At 44.5% G+C, this 22,043-nt stretch overlaps 1 protein-coding gene across 1 annotated transcript in view; it reads left to right on the top strand.

Annotated features, from left to right (window-relative positions):
• CNTRL (centriolin) overlaps window positions 1-22,043 on the top strand; it is an 857,679-nt gene that overhangs the window by 168,392 nt on the left and 667,244 nt on the right. The window contains exon 11 of the mRNA XM_086920986.1: window positions 1,370-1,564. Coding sequence (XP_086777112.1) covers window positions 1,370-1,564 — 195 coding nt within the window. The remainder of the gene's footprint in view (window positions 1-1,369; window positions 1,565-22,043) is intronic.

The raw sequence follows: 22,043 nt of genomic DNA, 5'->3' as shown, positions 1-22,043 counted from the left end.
AGATCAGAGAGGCACTAATCACAAGGCAAGGCATCTGACACTTCTACATACGTATTGGCAAGGGAGAGTCGAGTTTAAATACATGCAAAGCTTAAAATTTTGGCCCATTTCACAAAAGCATTTTGTATACCTTGTTTAAATTTAGAGACACAAAACACAGTTTACAGAGGAAAATTCACAATCCGGGTTCTCAGAAATCCAGGCTGGCTGATATTTGCTCTGGCCAGGTGTATGTGTTTTAATATGACATTTTCGCCAGCATGGTGGATTTTCTTCAGTCTTCTGATGGGTCTAACTGCAGGCGCAAATGAAGACCCATAAGCTTACACAGGATTATTGCTGTCCCGCCATGCAGGCTATTGTCAAAGTCAGGATTGATACGTTTCTGGGGTACGGATGGGGATGTATTTATTTGGGGCATTGAAGAAAGGGTTGCTGCACAGTGAACAATGTTTTCACAAGGCAGAATCAAAGAGGTCATCTGCAAAATCACATGTGACTCAAATCTGCAGCTGTAGTACGATTCTCAGAGTAGTCCGGATTGTTGAGTGCATCCCATAAAAGTTGGGTACTTGCGCCAAACGTTACAGTAGTCTGTAGTAAATGGATACTCGTAGAGAAGAAGGTAGAGTTTCAATACTTCTTTATTCAAGTTGTAGAGTAAAGCAAGAACACAGAATGTACAGGAGAAAGGTTCCATAAAGACTAGAGAGATAACCTAGACCATTACTAATGTACTACATAGTCCTACATTAGTAAATGTGCCACTTTTCCCATTGCCCTTTGTCGTCCACTCCCAGTGGGAGAACCAGCCATCGGGTTCCACTATTAGTAGTTTACTCAAAATTGTTTCTTGAAAAATAAAGATTGTAAAATAGCTTCTTATTTGAGTGATGCATTGAAAATAGCCCCTTGAGAGATACTGTACTCGGTTTATCGGACCTATGAACAGGAACATAGCCATTCTACAGAGAATATTGTAGGTGAGGTTTATCTAGTATTCTTCAATGTAGTCACTAAAGATTTTGGTTGTAGTTCGTAATCAATTTCCTGACCACACCCTAATATCTCAATCAGCAATATCTCTTGATGCTTCATTCGTTTCCAAGAACTATTCTTGTATAAACTGTTTTAAGGAACCACTTATCATTACAAACCCTTCCTATTTTTCTGATACATGTCAAGCTAGGACTCCCATAAAACCAGGACTAGGGGACAAACAGAGCACCTCCTTCCATCAATGAATTACTTCCAGTTTATTGTTTCCTCTCTGACTCTTACCTCTTCTACGTAATTGTTTATGATGTCTTGCTTCATAGGTCTGTGTTATTATATTTATAGTTATTTTTCTCACTATACTGCATTCCAGATATCCGAAGCTGAAAAGGAGAACTTGCGGCAGCAACTTAGTGATAAAATCCAGCTACTTAATCAGCTGCGCACAGAAGCCCAGGAACTAGAGCGGCAGATGGAAAGGCAGCGGAGAGAAATGGAAAAGAAGCAGAGTGAAATTGAGGAGCTGCAGTTGTTTTTAGAGTCTATGGATCCCAGAGACCCAAGACATGTAAGTAATCTTTATTTGTCTTTGTATTCTATGGTGTTTTCCTATCTAATGTTTCCCACTCTAGGTTCAGATTCTGCAGCACAGAGTTTATGCCCACTTCTGGACTGGGATGTAGTTAATGGCAAATATGGCTAGGCTCAGAATTCCCTTTCTGTGTTCAGTGTGTCTGAATATAGATGGCGTAAACAAGCATAAGCTAAAACCTGCAAGAAAGTAATCTGTTTTTGCTGAGATTTTTACATAGAGCAAACTAGATCTGTAGGTATTGTCGCACTTTACATGAGCACCAGTTGCGCTACAGATGGACATGTTAATTTTTTGTTAGGCACACGGAGATTAAGTGATTTGACCAGAATCACAAGATGTTGACTGTACGTGCTGAGACCCGAACCCGGTTTCCCAGCTTCGAGGTCAACCATCTTAGCCGTTAGGCCACACCCTCTCCCCTCTGAGTTATAAGGGACGTAACAAAAACACGCAAGGATATCTGAAAAACGTGTTCCAGCACATCTTTCAGTTGCCGCTTGGAACATTTAAACACCACTAGGTAGTTTAAGAATAATGATATTATTACTGGTGTTTTTTGCTTTTGCTTAGTTCTGCTACTTTTGACTTGCCATTTACCCAAAAAAGTTGTCAGTAAAGGCAGAGAGCAATGATACAGGCATTTTTAGAATTGATATTCAGGCTAGATCCTTTCTGCCGAAAGTTTGAGTTATGAAGATCTGCTATATTGCTGATATCATTGATAAACCACTTGTGTTATTTCTTCATCATTGCATCAGAGATTACTGGAGTATGCTCTATTGTAGGGAAGGTGTCTATTATAAGTTTATAGCAAGCAGGCAAGACCCACTGGGCAAATATACCCCAATATTTTTAAATGTAGCTAATCAAGGCTATGAATGAAATGAAACCCCATTTCCTAGATCTTGTGATCAAACATGATGGCAAATTTTATGTCACGTCTTTTCCTAGATCTTGTGATCAAACATGATGGCAAATTGTGTGTCATGTCTTGAGAAGCCACATGGTGGCACACAGTCTGAAACTGTCATGTGTTCTATATAGGGCCCTTTGTGATTTTCCCTTTGTTAGCCTAACTATGCACGACAGAGACCGCTATAGCTTTGCACATGCTTCTATGCTTCTATATAAACACAAGCTTCCGGACATGATGATTTCCGCTGGACTCTGAGGCTTACTAAGTCCTTCAATCGGATGGTTGCCATGTTACTGCACAGGTGGTACCAACATTACTTTTTATTCTTTCTGGAACGTCCACGGACCATCAGCATTATTTTCATGCTGGACGGAACAGGCGCTCAAGGTTTATTTTGGTCCACTTGATATATGCATGTGCACTGGGTGACACATATACGAAGTGCTCGCCAACTAGATATCAAGTTGAATTTTTACGGCGCTCTACATAGCTATTCAAACCCCTCTTGAGGCGAAAAGCCGGGAGGTCGCTGTGATTTTTAACTTTGTTATTTGTATGTGCGATACTTGTGTTTGATTTACTAAACGCTCTAGCGCTGAAATCGCCTCTGTTCTACCCCCCGTATTTTATCCCTTAATCGCACCACTTAGTTTGAATTGCTAAGCTGTATTTTTTATCTTGTGTGCTACGATCCAGTTGACTTCCAAAAAGCTATTTTTAACTTTCACTGAGACGATCGGCTTGACTCACTAAGCCTATCACCTCTGACCTGCATACTGCACTTTGTTCTCCCCCCGCCCCGCCTGTCCCCCCCCTGCGCGGCCTCAACTTTGCCCCCCCCCATACTCCTTGACTCACCGGGTCCGTCCCAGCTGATTCATGAGCTGTGGGCATATCGTCATCCCCGGGCGAGCTCAGAAACGCGGCGGCCATCTTAGGTGGGGAAAGCGTCAGTCGCACCCCAGTGGCCAGTATAAAAGGGCACCCAGTCAGGTCTCACTTCACTGTGTATTCGAACCCCTCTTGAGGCGGAAAGCCGGGAGGTCGCGGTGATTTTTAACTTTGTTATTTGTATGTGCGATACTTGTGTTTGATTTACTAAACGCTCTAGCGCTGAAATCGCCTCTGTTCTACCCCCCGTATTTTATCCCTTAATTGCACCACTTAGCTTGAATCACTAAGCTGTATTTTTTATCTTGTGTGCTACGATCCACTTGACTTTCAAAAAGCTAGTTTTAACTTTCACTGAGACGATCGGCTTGACTCACTAAGCCTCTCGCCTCTGTACTTGTGTGCTACGATCCGCTTGATTTAAAAAGCTTCAATCTTAAACTTTCACTGAGACGATCGGCTTGACTCACTAAGCCTATCACCTCTAACCTGCATACTGCACTTTGTTCTCCCCCCGCCCGCCTGTCCCCCCCTGCGCGGCCTCAACTTTGCCCCCCCGTACTCCTTCACTCACCGGGTCCGTCCCAGCTGATTCAGGAGCTGTGGGCATATCGTCATCCCCGGGCGAGCTCAGAAATGCGGAGGCCATCTTAGGTGGGGAAAGCGTCAGTCGCACCCCAGTGACCAGTATAAAAGGGAAGGACATGCCCCCGCACAGCGGACGCGTTCAGCGGACGCGCCTGGTTCGCGCCTGGTTGGCGCCGGAGTCGTGCCAGAGTCCTGCCCGTCTGCGCCCGTCCGCGACCAGGACGTGGCCGCAGCCGCAGGAAAGCCTGCATATCCAGGCCTCCCCCCCCTTCATTCCTCACGGTAGGGAGGCGCTCTTGAGTTTTAAACCCAAGACTTGTACCTTTACATCAACCCTTCTGTCTGGCCCTCCCCTCACTCCCTTCATACAATGTAGCGAGCGAGATAGCGCAGACACTCCCTGTAAATACTGCCCTCCTCCACAGACTCCCCTCCCGTACTCCCCTTTTCAACAAAAAAATTGCCATCAAAGCGGGCCTGATTAACTGCCGCTCGTTAATAAAACACTCTCTTGACATTGTGCATTCTCTGGAGGACCACAAGTCGGACCTCCTCTTCCTCACCGAAACGTGGTTAGGGAATGAAACCAACCCTGCTCTCTGCCTCGCTATCCCGCCTGGCTATAAAATTCTGTGTGCCAACAGACAGAGCTCACATCCAGGAGGTGGAGTAGCAATAATATACAGATAACACTGGACCATATCCTCCTTTCCCTACACCCAAAACGAATGTATTGAAACCCTACCCGTCTGTATAAAACTGGAAGCCGATCTCACTTGCTCAGGCTTACTAGCCTACCGCCCTCCGAAATCCAAGCTTACATATCTCCCTACCTTTCTTGATGTGGAGGGGTAACGTATTCCAGAGTTTGACTGTCGAAGTGGAGAAACAGCTGTCTCCCCAATTGGCCCTTCTTGTACGTGGAACCCTCAGCAGATGGGCTGATAATGAGCGTAAAGTTGGATGACATCCAGGAGCTTATTGCCATCTTCCCTCTTGGAAGTTAGCCGCAACCGATATACCATCATTGTATACAGATAACACCAATTGGGTTTCGTCCGCATAGGTTGTTAGTGCGATTCCATAAGATTTTATAACCCTCGCTAAGTCCGAGACATAAATGTTGAAAAGTGTCGGACTTAGCGAGGAGCCCTGTGGTACTCCGCAAGGCAGAGAAAAGGTCTGGGAGATGTAATTGCCCATCTTCACTGTCTGAGGACGGTTGGCCAAAAATGAGGCAAGAAGCTCCTTGGAATATGGTTGACCCCACCCTGACTTCTTTAGGAGTCAGGGTGAACCTAATGATGAGCATACCACTACTAGAGTTGGGTGAGGGTTATTTGGAAAAAAATGCATTTATTTCTTTTCCCACTTCCTTAGGAGTGGTGTCTAGGTCTGACAGGTGACTTCTCCCCGCCTTGTTAAGTGTCTCCTACACAGGAAGGATACTCTAAAAGGTTATGATAAATTAAAACATTAGCCTGGCAGATAGGTTCAGACTGAGAGCAGTGAAGACTTTGGGGATCGTGCTAATCATGCCTGGCACCAGTGTTGTTTCCCTTAAACTGTAAATGTGAATTGGTACACCTAATTGACAAGTGCTTGTATATGGTGCCAGCGGTACTCAGGGCATGGATGCAAAATGTGCTATTGTGCCATCCTGAGTGACCTGAATAAAATTGAAGTCTGCCTTGTAAGCCCTGCATGAGCAGCTTGCCTGCTAAAGTTTGATCCTGCACACACCATGTGTGACTGGGTCTCCTCACTGCATTTAATAGATATCAGTCACCACTAAGGTAGGCCTCCTATAGCCCAGGAGGCAGGGTGCATTATATTAAATGTGTAGAAATATATGTGCAAGCATATACTGCCCTGTGGTAGCATTCTAAACATAATTCTACCACAAGTGACAGGTGGTCCATCAGACAACATAGGCTGGCATATGGGCATTACCTATATGCCCAGCTCCATGATGGCCCGGTCTATTTCTTTTGTGTTTGTTGGCAAACACCATGCTTTTTAACCCCAACACAATGGTGGTGTTGTGGTTTAACCTGCATGTACCCAAGTGTCACCTTAGACCAAGTTAACCCAGTGTTCTCGTGCCTTGGTGAGCTTTTTCAAAGCTTTGTTGCAAAGATAGAAGTCTGACCTCATGCTGGGGAGTATGTGCAGCTCCCAGAGGTCAGAGACAAAGGACCTCTGTAAGCAGGAGGTGACACCTCAGACCACACAGGTTGGCTTGTGATTACTCTGGTGAGGTGGTGAACCTCGAAGGCTTCACTGGTGAAACTGGACAAAAAACTGTCCTCTACTTGAGGACAAAGCTTCTCTCCCTGCCCCAGGCACTGTTTTTCGCAAGCAGGAAATTAGCTATTGTTAGACCTGTCAGCCAGAGGGTGGTCTTTCCCTATTTTTTTCGCCCTTGCCTCATTTTTTTTCCCACCTTCTTTTTCGTTGGCCTTAGGTCTCCGAGCACCTTCCCATTGCTAACCAGTGCTAAGGTGCAGGTGCTCTCTACTTCCAACATGGCTGCCACAGGCCCCTGCTACTGCAGCGTGGCCTTTTTAGTAGCACCCTAGTTGCCAGGAGCTGGCTGGAACCCTTAAATATTGTTGCAACACCAGCCTGCCTTGCCTGCCCATAGCTAGAGTAGGGAAGCTCCTGGAACCTTCCAGAATAGGGGAGGGGTCTGCTTTTGCCGCCTTAGTGTGGTCACCTGACCTGGGCATATATAAAGAAAGGAGGGAAAGTTTTTAGTCAGTTGGGGCATCACTGACCTGGGGGAACCTACGCAGGAGACTTAGGCGGTAGGGCCTAGTCAGGGACCTATACCACTGGGGGTGACGGGATTTAGGCACTGCCCACCAAGCTGTGTGAGGAACACTGAACTAGCCCACTGATCTGGCCCGGCGGGAGGGGAACCCAGGGACCACCTGCAGTGACCTGCTGAGGAATCCTCTCAGCAGCAACCAACTCAACCCCTCCCCCCCCCTTCAAGAAACTATCTACCAAGGGCGCCAGAACCAACAAGTGCCAAGAAGAAACCCACCTGCGCTAACCAGGACTACTGGGGATCAACCAGGTACTGGGCTGTGTCACTTCTGCGCCCCTCTGTCTTCACCTGGGCCCCTGTGCTGTCCTGCCTACCCCCTTTGCTGTCCTGCCTTGCCTGAACTGTTAACCAGCCTAAAACTGAAGTGAATTGGGCTACCTGTGAAGCGCTCATCCTTCTTAGCGCTAGCCCTGAACTGCTGGGACTGCTGCCTTGCTAGCGTTACCGACCCTGATTGCCCCCCAAGCGCTATCTCTACCCAGCGCTGTCATCCCTGTCGCCGGCCGAAGCGCTGTGCCCCTCTAGGCGCCGGGACCACGTGGCGCTGCACCCCCCACTCACCGCTGCAGCCCGGGTCCTCGGAGTGCCTATTAGCGTGGTTGATCCACTCCCTGGGCCGGGAGACGACTGGTGCTGCCTCGCGCCGCCGCTGGGCCCCGCTGAGGCCCTCATCACTGCTGCGGCTTGGCGCTGGATTGTGGCCACCTCCGCTCCCATTGACTCCGTCCCGGCGGCCCTCGGAGCCAGGAGAGGGCCGCCGCATTGCTGAGGTAGGCCGCGCTAGGCCCAGTGAGGCGCCTGTACCCGCTCAATGTGACGGGGCGCCCGGCCATGTCACTGGCCGCGCCCCCGTCTCCCTGGTGCCGCTATTGGTTCCTGCGGCCACGCCCCTAGCACGAGCCCTCCCCCTTCACCCGAAACCGACGCACGGGGCCGAGGGGGCTTGAAGGTCAAGGTAAACCCCCGGGGAGGAGGGCGGAAGGCCGAGGGAGGCCCCGAGTTCGCCCCTCCCCTGGGGGAAGACTGAGTTGAGCCCCGTTGGCCCTGATTGACCCTTCAGACCCTGGAACTGGGCCAGAGCCCCATAGACACCTGTGGGGGCATCAGTTAAGAAAAGGTTGGGGGACCAACCCCTGGTTGGGGGAAATAGTTTGTTACAGACTACTGTTAGACCCTGCTTCAAGGAATGTTTGGGGTTGCCTCACGAAATGTTACTCCTGATTAAGGAAATGTTTATACCTGCCTTATGAAAAGGTTCACGCTGACCTAAGGAGAGGTTGCCTGGGTTTTCATGAAATCTTACCCCGGCCTGTTGAATGGTTCATTACTGTTAAATGAAATGTGATGTCGCCTGATCTTTAAGGGAACGTTTTATATTCCTGCCTAATGCCGTGTTTCCTGAATACCTTTAAACCCTAAATGAAATGTGTATTGCTGAGTAAAGAAACGTTATTTCTTTAATGAAAGGGTTTTTGTGATATGCTACATGGGTTATTGAACTGCTCCCTTTACTCCCTTGATGAAATGCTTTGATGAAATAGAGATACCGTGATTATTGATTACCCTGATTCTGATCTAGATAAAAGCTATCTGATTTTTACTCCAACTTACTGGTGTGGTGTCAGTTATTGCGTGCGTTTACTGGCTCAGTGGATGTGTGTGCTGTATGGTCACTTTACAACTAAGCTTTCGGGTGCCTACCTGCTCGCGCCAAGCTACCCCCCAGGGAACTGGAGACTCCAGTTCCTACAGCTATACAGTAGGCGTCCACCTTCACAAGGCTGACCACACCTCTAGGGGCTGGCAGCTGAGGTATACGACCAAAGATGGTTCTGAATTTAGCCTTAAAATCAGGTTCTGGCTAGTTTTAGTGGCATACACCCACAAGATATCACAACTGGGATGGATTAGCGGCAGTACTTAGTGCCTATTGGATACTAGTCCTCACGTCCACGAACACCCCCTACATCCAGGATTTAAGGGGCACACCAAAACCTAAGATTCGGCATGATGGCATGATAACCAATACGAGACCCGTTTCCATGACCAGGCAGGAGTCCGCGATGAGAGGTGCCAAGCTCTGCACCTGTGACAGCCACCCTGAACCCACTGGATTTTGACTCAACCAAAGCAAAGGACTGGTTCCAAAAGGGAGGTGAACCCCTCTGCAAATTCCAGACTTCACTAGAACTCCCTTGGGCTAGAGGAACAAGTCCCCTGAAGTCTGCAGGGACAACTGCAAAGTCCACGACCTTGAAGTCTTGTTCCCCGAGCCATTTGGCTTGGCCGCAGAAAGTCCTGGGGCAGGTGGTTTCTCAGAACTGTAGTTCCGATCCTCAGGAAGGCTCAGCTTTGTACATTGTTCCCCTGATCCTCTGGATAAAGATTTCCTCAACCGGAGTACTGGCAGGCACCAAAACTTGTTGGTAGTCCGTACGACTACAACCTGCTTTACTCAACTCTTCAAGAGTAGAGAATCATCTGCATGAATGACCAACCACCCCTGTGGCTTCATCGTGAAGATTTTGCATTTGTTTTTAACTTCTCTTGGCACGCCTGTCAGCTCCTCTGGCTGCGAATCCTGTTCAGCACCACGGATAGCCAAGAGCACCTCTGCACCTGGGTCCCCCAAGCCAGGTAGATTGGATCTGCCTGGATACTCCTGGTCCAGGGCCATCTCCTTGTTTTGTTTCCAAAGGGTTTCGCCTAACCCGCCCCACAAGTACCATTTTTCGAAGGTAACCATTCCAATACCGCGACCCTGATTCACAGCTCTATTTTCCAGCTAAAGAGCACTTCTGCACCCTGCTCCCGTGAGCCAGGTAAAATTGTGCTAGCTGTTGTGAATTGTTCAAGGGACTCACTAGACCTTAACTATGAGTGGGTTCCATTGAACTCACTCTCCACGTAACTGATTGCATATATGTGTTTTTCCCATTGAGCGCAGCGTTAATGTTTTCACATTGAAAAGTACTGAGTTATTTAAGGCATTAACATTGATAACTCTGCTTATACTGTATGTATTGATTTCGTTTTAATGTCTAAAAATATATAAAAATCAAAGCTATTTTTATAAATTGGTGTCGTATTTCTCTCAAATTGGGTCAATTTCTTATCGTCCATGTTGGTGATGTGAAATGCTTAACACAATTTCCTCTAAATAGCATGTCTGCTCTTTGGCAGTCTACCAGGACTGAGGGTAGGTGTACTGAGAGAGTACCCAGGGTCCATCTTTGTGTATTGTGCTAGCATTACATGGTAAGGCACCCCTGCCATACCACATAATACTTTCACCTTGCAACAGGGATCATGGGTTAGATTCTATACAGTGAATAAGTGAGATGTGTGAAATATAGTTTGGCATTGCCTGAAAACATCCAGAAATAGCTTGATCAGTTTGTGCAGTGAGATTGTACATAGTCCACTTTCTTGAGTATGGATTCCGAAACTGTGCAGCAAAGACGGTCATTGTCATGTAACAACTGTCCAAACCAAAATGCAGAATAATACAGGAATTCATCAATAAAAGGCAAAGAAAAAGAATAATTCACCCACTGAGTCAGGACATTTATTCCTAATCATGTTTATCAGTATATTCGATGTTTAATAGAATGAAGCATTATGGAATTGAGCCCCATTTGTTTTTTAAATGGATATGATGTGCAAAGTTATACCTAGAAAAGGTGCCACAAAGACCAACTAAAACAATCCGAGTCCATAAGGATCGATAAGACAGATTATGGCTGAAAACAACTGGCAGCAGAGAGAGAGAGATAAAGTCACAGTTTTCCTACGAGTCTCATTCTCTTCTTTTTGCAGGGTTCTTGGTTGAAGCATACCTCATTCTTCAAGGTTTCATATGGGGAAAATAGAAGTTAATATCAGGGACTTGTGATTGTCCTTGTACTGTAAAAGCATGACTTAGAAGACACTGGACTAAAGTTTATAGCATCAGTTTGAATGTTTCCTCTCTTGAGGCGTCTTTTATAAATGTATGCTGACATAGCAAATTGTCGTTTCCAGTGTTCTGTTTACTTGTAGTGTAGGTTTCACATTAGCAGGCCTTTGTTTTCAGTAAGACGATGCTTGAGTGAAGAACACCTTCACTCATAATGCTTGCTTGCACAGCGTAAAATTAATTTCACATATACACATACACAAGTATGTGTATGTGTGTGTGTGTGTGTAAATATATATATATATATATATATATAATCAAAGTAGTGGTTCCCACTCCGACTCACACAAAAGCTTACAAAAACACAGATGTTATGAGCAAAAATGAACTTCCATGCCATTGTGGTCTGCACAATGTTCCTCCTTGCTACAAAATTGTAAGCTTTAGTTCATTCTCACTCACTCACACTCTCGCTCTCTTTTTTCTGTTTCTCTCTCACTTTCTTTCTCTCTATTTCTCTTTCCCTTTCACTCTCTCTCTCTCTTTATATTCGAACTCTCTTTCTCTGTTAGTCTTTTTGAACTCTGTTCAAATTTGGATACAATCTCCAGTACTGTACATTGGTTCTATCCACCTGCTACCTTTCTGCCAACAACTGCATTAAACAAGTATTATTGCATGATCGATTCTTGTAGAGCTGTATGTATCTCCACATTCCCAATAGCATGTGCAATCATTTCATAGTTCAGTAAGACAATTATATCGCCGTCGTATATTTTAGATTATAATTATTCAATTCCTTTACTTTCTCTAATTTATTCTCAACCTTTTTATGTCCTCAATATCTGGAGAATTATATATACAGTTGTAACGAAAATTCAGTCCTTCTTTACTCCTCTTGATGAGCTCTCAGAATTCTGCTGGCTTCTGAACTTTCTTTTTATGCCGTTTACGCATTGTCCGGCCATTCGATCACAGAGCCCCAAGATTGATGTACTGTATAAAGGGCTGTATTATCCTCTGCAGTGTTATGGAGCTTCTTTCTGTCCCAGATACATTAGTATCGTAATTCCTGTGAAACCTGCCGTCTTATAGAAAGGACCTTATGGTGTGGCACTGTGCAGCTCCCTTACTGCATTTGTTAGTTAGACTCGGAAGTTTGAGAGGGAAATAAATACACTGAAAATCTATTCATCTCGGAACCATGGAATATTCTATGGGAGACGCCTTGAAACAAGCAATTATCAAAGTGACATATTTGGTGTATGTTTGCAACATCAGTTGACCAAACTGCATGAATTTAACACGGTGAACGACCTTGCTATAAATATAAAGAAAAATAATATTGGTAATTTGGATAGCACAACCCAAAAATCACCTGGTACATTGGAAGAGATGAATTAGTGCGATGTCGCCCTGGGCCCTAATCTTACGACGGTACAAACAAAATTATATCCCACGGTGCTGTACGGCTCAATGAGATGGCCTCGGTCCTCAATAGATAGGGCTAAAACTATATTTATGACATGCATTAGTAAGATGCTTTCACTGAGGAAGTCAACTCCACAATACAGAATAAGACTAGAGTTTGGTCTCACATCTTTTGATGCACTATTAAGCATTAATCAATTACACTAATGACTTCTGCTCACTAGTTATGTTCTTGATCTATCGGTTCTGACACTCTGGTGATCCCTCCCTCAGCTGGGAAGCTGCCATTTCCTGTATTGTTCTCGACTATGACATTATTGGTTTTTTGTGTTTCTGATCTCTCAACATTTTTAAAGCACTCTGATACCCGCAAGGTTCATGTTCACGCTATATAAAAGTTTTAAAATAAATATTAAATTAATTATATGAACTACTTCTCGGTTGCCTAAAAGTGCAAGAAAATACACTTAAGAGATATGTGGCGGAAGAAGCGGTTTAAGAAACAAAAGTTATTTTACACATGCAGTAAATTTTTCATGTTTTGCAAATAGAATTCAGTCACATACCGTTCCGATTCAGAATTAGGAAGGGACACTTCTTTCAAATACTAAACTGTATTTTGTTGCAAACCAAAATTGTGCTTCGGTAATGTGCTACTGAATTGCAGTTTGGGTTTGATACATATCAAAATGCTTTTTGGCGGTCGCCACTGGCCCATTCTACAAATCTGCCCCTTTGCGACCACAAAAAAGCTTGATACATGTGGCCCTTAATCTTTTTCTTCCGGTGTTCTAAGGCAATGTCCCCTCCAAAGTCTACAAGGTTTAAGCCTTGTGGGGAATGTCGCAAACAAATGTTTAACTGATTCCCACTTGGTTTGCCTGTGATGTTTTGGTTCAGTCCACAACTCCAAAACCTGCAGACACTTCACCTCTATGCTTTCCAAGAGCATGAGGTGAAATTCTTCAATGCCAAGCATCTGAAGACCCTGCATCAGTTAAAGTCACAGGAAAGATCCCGGTCCTGCTCTCTAAGCCGTTCCTGCAACAGGTTGTCATCAAGTTCCTAGTCTTTGAGCAAGTCCACGAAGCAAAAGAAGTCCAAACGGGACCCAGCCCTGTCCAGCCACTCTCAAATCTCAGAGGGTGCAAGGGTATTATCATGCCTTCCAGACCCACTCCTAAAGTCATTTCGAGAATCTGGTTCCTAACTCGGCCCCAGAACAGCCCTAATTTTCTGGGCCTGGGTCAACTCCTTAACAAATTCAGAAGTTTCAAAATTCAGTGTTATGTATTTTTGGCGAAATCACCGGCTTCCTTAAGCACTCCAACAGGACCCAACGAGCAGAGAGTCCTCCCATTTGGACCTTCGCTGGAGAGACCTCCCTCGACGCCAGTTGGGCCCTCTAGATCCCCTCCCAGATAAGTACCAGTTTCGGTACTGAACCCACACCTGGTACCACATACCATGCTAGAGTGCAATCTACTAATGTCAACCCCAGATGATGGCCAACCCATATTCCTGTCAGACTCAGAGATGTTGCTGTGCTGACATCGAACGAGGCCACACTCAATCCCTCTACTTACAGGCAATCCTTCTGACACTGACCTAATACTCTTGATTCAAGGGACACTGCTTATGCATGATATTTTTGGGACAGATTCCGACAATGGTATGTATGATACTAGAGATATATTTGCTCAGGCCTTCCATGAACACGATTGGTTTGAGGATCTCCAAAATGCCAGTGGATTGGACACTTCTCCAGACATTGGCTTGCTCATGCCTCCGGGTCCTGCCCAGCATTATTTGCCATTGCGATGTAGAGAGATGCTGAAGTGTTTGATATAGTGCTCCCCACTCTGGCGGTTAAAACAAATATATTGACTGCGGTGTTTTAACCATATCAGACTAGTCCTGAACCCTTACTTCCCTTTAATGGACACTCTCTTAGAAACCTGGGATAAGCCCTATTCAGGACTCCCAGTCAACTGCCAGATTGCCGTTGTTATTGCACTGCGAAGAACAACAGGGGGCTGGCTCTAATCAGTAAGGCTGAGCCGACAAATTAACTAACAAAGAAGAGGTGCCAATACTGATACAAGCAGATTAACAAGATCAAATCACAACCAAACAACCGAACAATAAATCAGGAGTGGGAATTACTACTTAATAGTAGTTTTTATTCATATTATTTGCAAACTTTGAAAGCAACATTAAATTCATATTATCACAAAGATAAAATTTACAATGGACACAGGGTAAGAAATAAGGATATTCTTCAACCATTCACTCATTCAATCAAAAAGATACAGGCATATCACAGACAACCATTAACATACATACATGGGAGAAAAACAAAAGGAATTAAGAACATATACAGTAAGGACTATGAATAAACAATGAGAGAACAAGTGCCAGGGTCTACTTATTGTTGGAAGATATTTAAACTGAATATTTATACAAGTACATTCCTGTGTATCTACAAAGGTAAAAGGTAATTACAATCACTTGTTAGACGGTAATGTACAGTACTTAGAACTGGGTTTTCCTAGTGTAATCCCCAGTTACTAAAGTAAACCATTGGGATGAAGCCTACGCGTTTCGAATCCCACTTGGATTGACGGGGATTCTCTTCAGGGCCAGTCGATTCCTGTAGACCAGAACAATGAAAGAAAGCGAAAAGAACAAAAAAGTAAATGGAAAATAATGGACCGGTTATCTACTTACATTAGACCACTTGAAGACATACAGGATACCGCTGAGTGACTGCACCATTTCTGTTTCCCACAGTAATGTCAAACATACATACAAGCTTGGACATATCCCAGGGAAACTTTGTCCTAGCTGTGCTACATTGTATCATATATCAAAATGGAATGGCTGCATCGCACAAAAAATATCGTGAAATACCGATAATTCTCCCAAAGGTAGTTATCTACAGCTGCTTAGTACCAAGTTTTTTACTGACCTCTCAATCGGAAGCTCATGCGTGTGATGATGCCAATGAACCCTGTGTAACTGCGCGTGGAGCGTGATCGGCTACCTATAATGCAATGGGATAAAAATGTTTAACTTCTACAGATGGACTAACATCTGCTCTAACCACTAGGTACAACAGTGTCTCGGGCAGAAAACTTACCCCTCTCTTAAATGTCAGAGTAAACTTTCAAGCACTGGTTTTTACTAGAAGATAAGAGGTGACTGGATTGCTATGGACGAAAAAGAGAAAGAGAGAAAAGCTCTTGAGAATAGAACCTTTTTGTAGACCTCGAATGTTTATAGTTATTTAACCCCCTTCTTACCGATTTCTAAGGACCGACAAAAAACATCAATACGGAATCATGAGAGATTTGGAGCTAATGAAGTGTCTTCCTTCGACGGATGGAATATTAGGCTGCAACTTGAAACGGGTTGCTGAAATAGGCAAAAAAGCGGATCATAAATAAGGTTTCGATCTATTTATAACAAAAAATACTACATAGGTTCAGTTCGTCTGACTCACCTAGTCTTTTCCAAAAAGGAAGTGTAAGGTTTTAACTTTCCCAAAAACAGGCACTTTAATTGCGTTCTGGAAATTTAAGATAAAAGGGGAAGTGTGAGGAGGCGGTCAATTCTGTATTAAGTAAAGTGCTAATCGTTAAAACCTATATACACACTTACTTGTGTGGAAGATGGTTGATCCACATAAGCGCTGTGGTAATATCGAAGGTCTATGAATAACAGCGCAAGGTAACTAAAATGAAAAATAAAAATAAACGAGCCTCAGTTATTGAAGTTAGATGCACACTCTGGGGTGCTGAGCAAAAGATGACGAGTCAATGGTTCACTTACTAGGGGTTCCGGAGAACAAAAATGAAACCGACGGCGTCTCAGTCCGCACTGCTCAACGGCGCATGCGTAGAAGGACGCACGCCGGGGAGCAGTGTCTTTTATATCGGCACGCCAATACAGGAGATAATCCAGTGGGCGTGGTTTCGCGCCGATCGAAGCTAATGGAAAAAAAGAAGAAGTGTACTAGCAGAAGGAATAGGAATAGATTCTGAAAAACGGCAAAAACTTGGTCTGCACGCGCACGAGTGCCAGCCTGACTTATCATGATCTAGCAAAATAAAATAAAATACAATAAAATCAAAGCACAGCAGAGCTTCGAAAAAACAGCGAAGCTTGAAAAAAGACATTAAATCGGGGGGTCCTAAGTCTCTAACGGGGAACCATCTGATAAAAGCAGAGGAGGTGTGAAGGTGGTAACGTTACTTCATAGTTTATAGATTTCACTCAATTCATTTAAACCAGACACGGCCGTGTCGAATTGGACTATAAGAAGAGCCTCTCTGTTAGACAGTTTAAGGTTCCAATCACCACCGCGTGGGTCCCTTTCTACCTTAGATATAACTGTCCAACTCAGGTCTTCAATTCGATGTTGCATCCTAGTCCAATGGTTTACCAGAGGTGCATTTTCAACTTTCCTTTTCAGACGTGACTTATGTTGAGAAATGCGTTGGCGTACTTCTTGATTGGTTTTTCCTATATATAGGCAATTGCAAGGGCACTTTATCCCGTAAACTACAAATTTAGATTTGCAGTTACTAAAGGCATCATGTTTCCATGAAATACCGTTATGTTGCAATAATAACCCTTCCATGGTGGAATCACAGCATAAGCAGGTGCCACATCTATGGTGTCCTGTTACTGGGGGCATGTTTAACAATTGACGCAATGAAGGTTGAACTTTAGTAGGCATAGCCGCTCTTATCACATGATTTGCTATACTGTTTTCCTTTTTAAAGGCAAATAACGGAAGCTCTTTCATACTGGCATCTACATTTTTAACCAAATGCCAGTTTTGGCCGATAATGCGTTTAAGTTGGTTGGCATTAGGGCAGAAAGTAGTGACGCAAACCTGGCGTTGTTGATTGGATTTTTCTTTACGTTCAAGTAGCGTCTCCCTCGGGGTGTATTTGGCTCTTTTCATACAATTTTTTACCAACCTCTTAGGGTATCCCCGGTCACATAATTTTGATATCAAATTTCCCGCATGATGTTGGTAGTCTTCATTATATGTGCAATTTCTGCGAACTCGCAGAAACTGCCCATAAGGTAGATTTTCTCGGAGGCTTCTGGGGTGATTGCTTTCAAACAGTAGAGCTTTGTTACGGTCTGTAGGTTTTGTAAACAACGTAGTTGCTAGTTTGCCTTCTCTAGGGAATACCTCCACATCTAAAAATGGGATGTGGGTAGTGGATTGGGTCATGCTAAACTGTATATCTGGTGTCCTTGCGTTTAACCATTGGTGGAATAGGGATAAGTTGTTACTATCACCTGTCCACACCATAAAAACGTCATCAATGAAACGAAGCCAAATACTAATATACTGACTGAATGGGTTGTTATTATGTATGTGAGTATCTTCGTATAATGACATAAAAAGTACTGCCAACTCTGGTGCAAATGGGCAGCCCATTGCTACCCCTTTCACTTGATAGTAAAATTCATTGTCAAAGCAAAAATAGTTCTTCCTTAGTGCAAAGGATGCAAGGTCAACCAAGAACTTGGTCGGGACTCGCATCGGTCTAGGTCTTGAGTCAAGGTAGAAATTGAGAACCGCCACTGCTTCATCCTGAGGGATCTGGGTATATAGGGATGTCACATCAAGAGTGACCAAGGTGTCATTCCCTTCGCAAAAACCAACTTTGTCTAATTTGTTTATGAAGTCGGTTGTATCTTGTAGGTACGAGACTACCTGGCTCATAAATTCTTTTAAAAAACAATCCACATATTTGGCAATCGGCTCTAGCAGAGAACCACATCCTGCCACGATGGGTCTGCCAGGGGGGTCGTCTTGGTTTTTATGGAGTTTAGGCAGTATGTAGAACATTGGGGTTTTGGGGTGTTTGTTTTGGAGATATTCTAATTCCTTTTGCCCAACAAACCCCTGTTCGAATCCATCTTGGATTAGAGCAAACAGTTAGTTTTGTAGATCTTTCGTAGGGTCTTTTCCTATTTTGCGATAGCAGTTAGGATCTTCCAATTGTCTCATCACCTCGGCGGTGTAGTCCTTGATATCCCACACGACTATCGCCCCGCCTTTGTCGGCTTGCTTTATTATAATCGAGGTGTCATTTCTTAGATTAGTTAAAGCAGCCATTTGTTCTTTGGTGGTATTGTATTTGACCATTTTTTTGTCTTTTTCCATAGATGAAATAGAAGATAACACAGTTTTCTCAAAGGTTATCAGTTCTTTAGGGATCTTGTTAGCTGGTGGGCAAAAGGTGGACTTATTTCTAAGTCCAGTCACTTCAATAGGGCGTTGCATTGGGTTTTCAATGAAGAACATGGCTAATCTCAGTTTTCTACAGAATTCTATAAACTCTGATTTTAGCTTCACAAAGTCAGTCTTTTTGGATGGAACAAAAGACAGTCCCTTGGCCAATATACTTTCCTCTGCTTCAGTGAGAGTCCTACTAGAAAGATTAAAGATAGGTGACAACTCTAGTTTTTGTATTGTTGGCGCCGTGTTTTCATCTCCCAGGGGATCGTGTATCTCACCCTGCCTTTGGGACGTGTCTGGCCTCTCGATAAAAAAGAGTTCGTAGATTGATTCTGTTGTGGTTGATTTTGATGCCAGTTGCGATTTCTATTCGGGCGATTATAACTACTGCTTGCGTCACTATCTGTGCCCGAGGATGATGTATCGGAAAACGAGATAAACTGTTTTCTTGAACGCTCTTGGTTATCTGGGAGATAACGTCTTGAATCTAACTTGGTGTAAAAGTCAGACTGTAAATACGGATATACGTTATCCAGTGAGAAGTTTTTTTTGTCTTTCTCAAACTGGTTTGTTTTTTGAGTAATCGTATAGTCCTTAAATTCTTGAATCTCCTTATCAACCTTTTCTATCAATGCCTTTGCATCAGCTATAGCTGGATTGGTATTAATCTCTGCTTCCAATTTGGCTATTTCATTTAATTCCTCTTTGGAGATCCTTACTGCTGTCTCTACAGTTAGGACCATAAGGTCTCTACTGCATTTGGTCTCAATAAGTGAAAAGCCTTTTTTGAAGATCGGGTCTTCTGTAAATATTACTGGAATATTTTTAATCTGTCGCCCACCCGGGATGGTACCCTCTCTTAGATGTTTCAATAGGAAGTGACCATGAAGGTCAGTTCTGATCTGTTTCTTTTTGAGTCTGATCAATTTGTCAGATTCGTTGTTAGATGTAGCTACTATACTCAGAGAGACTGATGAAAACACTGGTGGGTCACTCAGCAGGCTCCTGATGTGGTCTTCGGAATAAGCAAATGTGTCCTTTTCTGCCATCACAGATAGTCAACTGAAAAAGAGAAGATGGAGATTAGATCAGAATTTTTAAAGAAATTAGAACAAGCAACACTTTCAATAGGGGATGAAAAACTTAATCAATTCAAGCCCTACTTTAGGGAGGGGTACTTGATGGCCCTCCACCTCAGAGTAAATGAGGTTACAAATCTAACCTCGCGGGCAGGAGTCCGCTATTATCGTCCCTGGGGATCCTAACTGACCCAGCATTCCTCTTCTAAGAGTCTGAGGGGGCAGGATTTAACCAGTAAACCTGTCTACCAGTAAAGTTAACCGAAATGCATTTCCCACTGCTCTCCTGACTGTACATCTGAATGTATTGAGACCTTTGGGACACGAGTTTTCTCATTGGAGTCTTGCATTGCGGTACGTAAATGCCAGTTGCCTTCTAGGGCATTATACGCATGCCCTATATGACACCATTACCCAAGTCTTGCCAGTCGTCCCATAGGAGGCTTATACCATCCTTTCGCAGGCAAGTTCATGATTTGTTGTGGGCTTGATACCACCGACTAAGTGGGCAGAGCCATTGTTATCACTGTGGCCATCTGTTGACATGCTACGATGCAGTCTAGTGGATTTTCAGGAGACGTTCAGGGTAGCCTGATGGACATGCTGTAAAATGGATCCTGCCTATTATGGAATTGCGCAAAAAGAACAATTGGTGGACAGAATGCAGAACAATGTCATACATTCACGCCTGTACAGAGATCTGGGCCTAAATCCATTGTTTTATTTGCTCCCCATACCATTCCAGTTTGAACCTAGCAATATGCAAATCAGTCTTCACTCTGGGCCCAGTGGGAACAGTCCAGCTCGAACTGCCAGGCCCTCCCTGGACTGGAAACAAGCATCCTAGGACCAGTTTCTGGCTTTCAGCCTTTCAGCCTTCATCAACCAGGATAGCTTGTCTCCAGTGGCATTGAGAGCACAGGACCCAGGTCTGGGCCTACCCATCACACTTGCGGTGACAAATGCAAAAAGAAAAATTGATGGACAGAATGCAGAACAATGTCATACATTCACCCCAGTACGGAGATCTGGGTCTAAATCCATTTTTTGTTGCACCCATGCCATACCAGTTTGAACCCATCCATATGCAAATCAGTCTTGACCCTGCGCCCAATGGGAACAGTCTAGCCCGAACTGCCAGGCCAGGTCCTCACTGGACTGGAAACAAGCATCCTCAACAGCAAGGATAGCTTGACTCCAGTGGCATGGAGAGCACGAGACTCACGTCTGGGCATACCTGTCCTCCTCGGGGTGACAAATGCAAAAAGAACAATTGATGGACAGAATGCAGAACAATGTCATACATTCACCCCAGTACAGATATCTGGGCCTAAATCGATCGTTTTATTGCTCCCCATGCCATTCCAGTTAGTACCGTCCTTTTACAGGCCATTCAGGATGAGCGTGACTTGGCTACGTTCATAATTTGTTGTAGACTTGATACCACCGACGCAGTGGGCTGAGCCACTGTTATCACCTAGGCCCTCCGTTGACATTCTAGGATGTAGTCCAGTGGATTTTCTGGAGACTTTCAGGCTAGCCTGATGGACATGCTGTTAAATGGATTCTGCCTATTATGGAATTATGGCATATTTGGCTCTGGAGCGCTTTAAAGAAAGCAGGGCCACAGCACGTTGCTTGGGCATGTCTGACCCACCACGCCAACAGTGCCCACTGTTTCACATCCTCCGTGGCTATGGTCAGGGCTTTCCATATTGCCAATACGTGCAACTGACTCCTCAGTCTCCTCAGTCCTACTATGGTTGCGAAACAATTTGTAGACACCGGGGGCAACAAACAGCCCAGTCAGCCACCCCTCCAGCTGCCATAACTTTAGTGTGTCCATGGCGACACACAGCTACACTGTCAGAGGCAGTGTATAGCACTTTCTGCCAGGGTGGCAAGCCATTACCTCTGACAAGCAGGTGTTGAAAGATTGTCCAGCCGGGTGACCTATTACCACTTCTTGAAACCACGTCACACTCCTTCCATCCTCAGAATGGCTGACTGAGCACTATCTATCCCTTTTGTGGCAGAAAGTGCAGTCTTTGTTAGCCAAAAGAGCCATAGAGAAGGTGCTGACGCCAGAAGTAGGTTCTGGGAGCTATTTCCACTATATTTTGGTGCTGACTGAGGAACAGAAACCTCCACCCTGTTTTTGAATTTTGTGCTCATTGCCTTTATTCGGAGGGAAATCCCCAAGGAGCTCACCTTAGCCCATATCTTCTCTGCCCTTGACCTTGGAGACTGGCTGGTATTGCTGAACTTACAGGATGTGTATTTTCACATCCCCATCCTGCAGACCCACAGGCATTACCTGCTGCTCACGGTGGAACAGGAGCTCCCCTTTGCCTCACAAGAGCCTCTATGGGTGTTCCCAAAAGTAATGGTGGTGTTCGCAGCTCACATTTGGAGGTCACTGGTTCCAATCGTCCTCTACGTTGTCGACTGGCTGTTGATGCGGGCTGTCGCTACCCACCTATTTCCTGCAGTGAATCTAGTAACATTGTTGGTGTTCACTATAAATTTGCCACCCCTGACT

This window comes from Lissotriton vulgaris, chromosome 5 (assembly GCF_964263255.1).
Source record: "Lissotriton vulgaris chromosome 5, aLisVul1.2, whole genome shotgun sequence".
In the NCBI taxonomy this organism is placed as follows: Eukaryota; Metazoa; Chordata; class Amphibia; order Caudata; family Salamandridae; genus Lissotriton; species Lissotriton vulgaris.
This window is presented reverse-complemented; position numbering and strand designations above follow the sequence as displayed.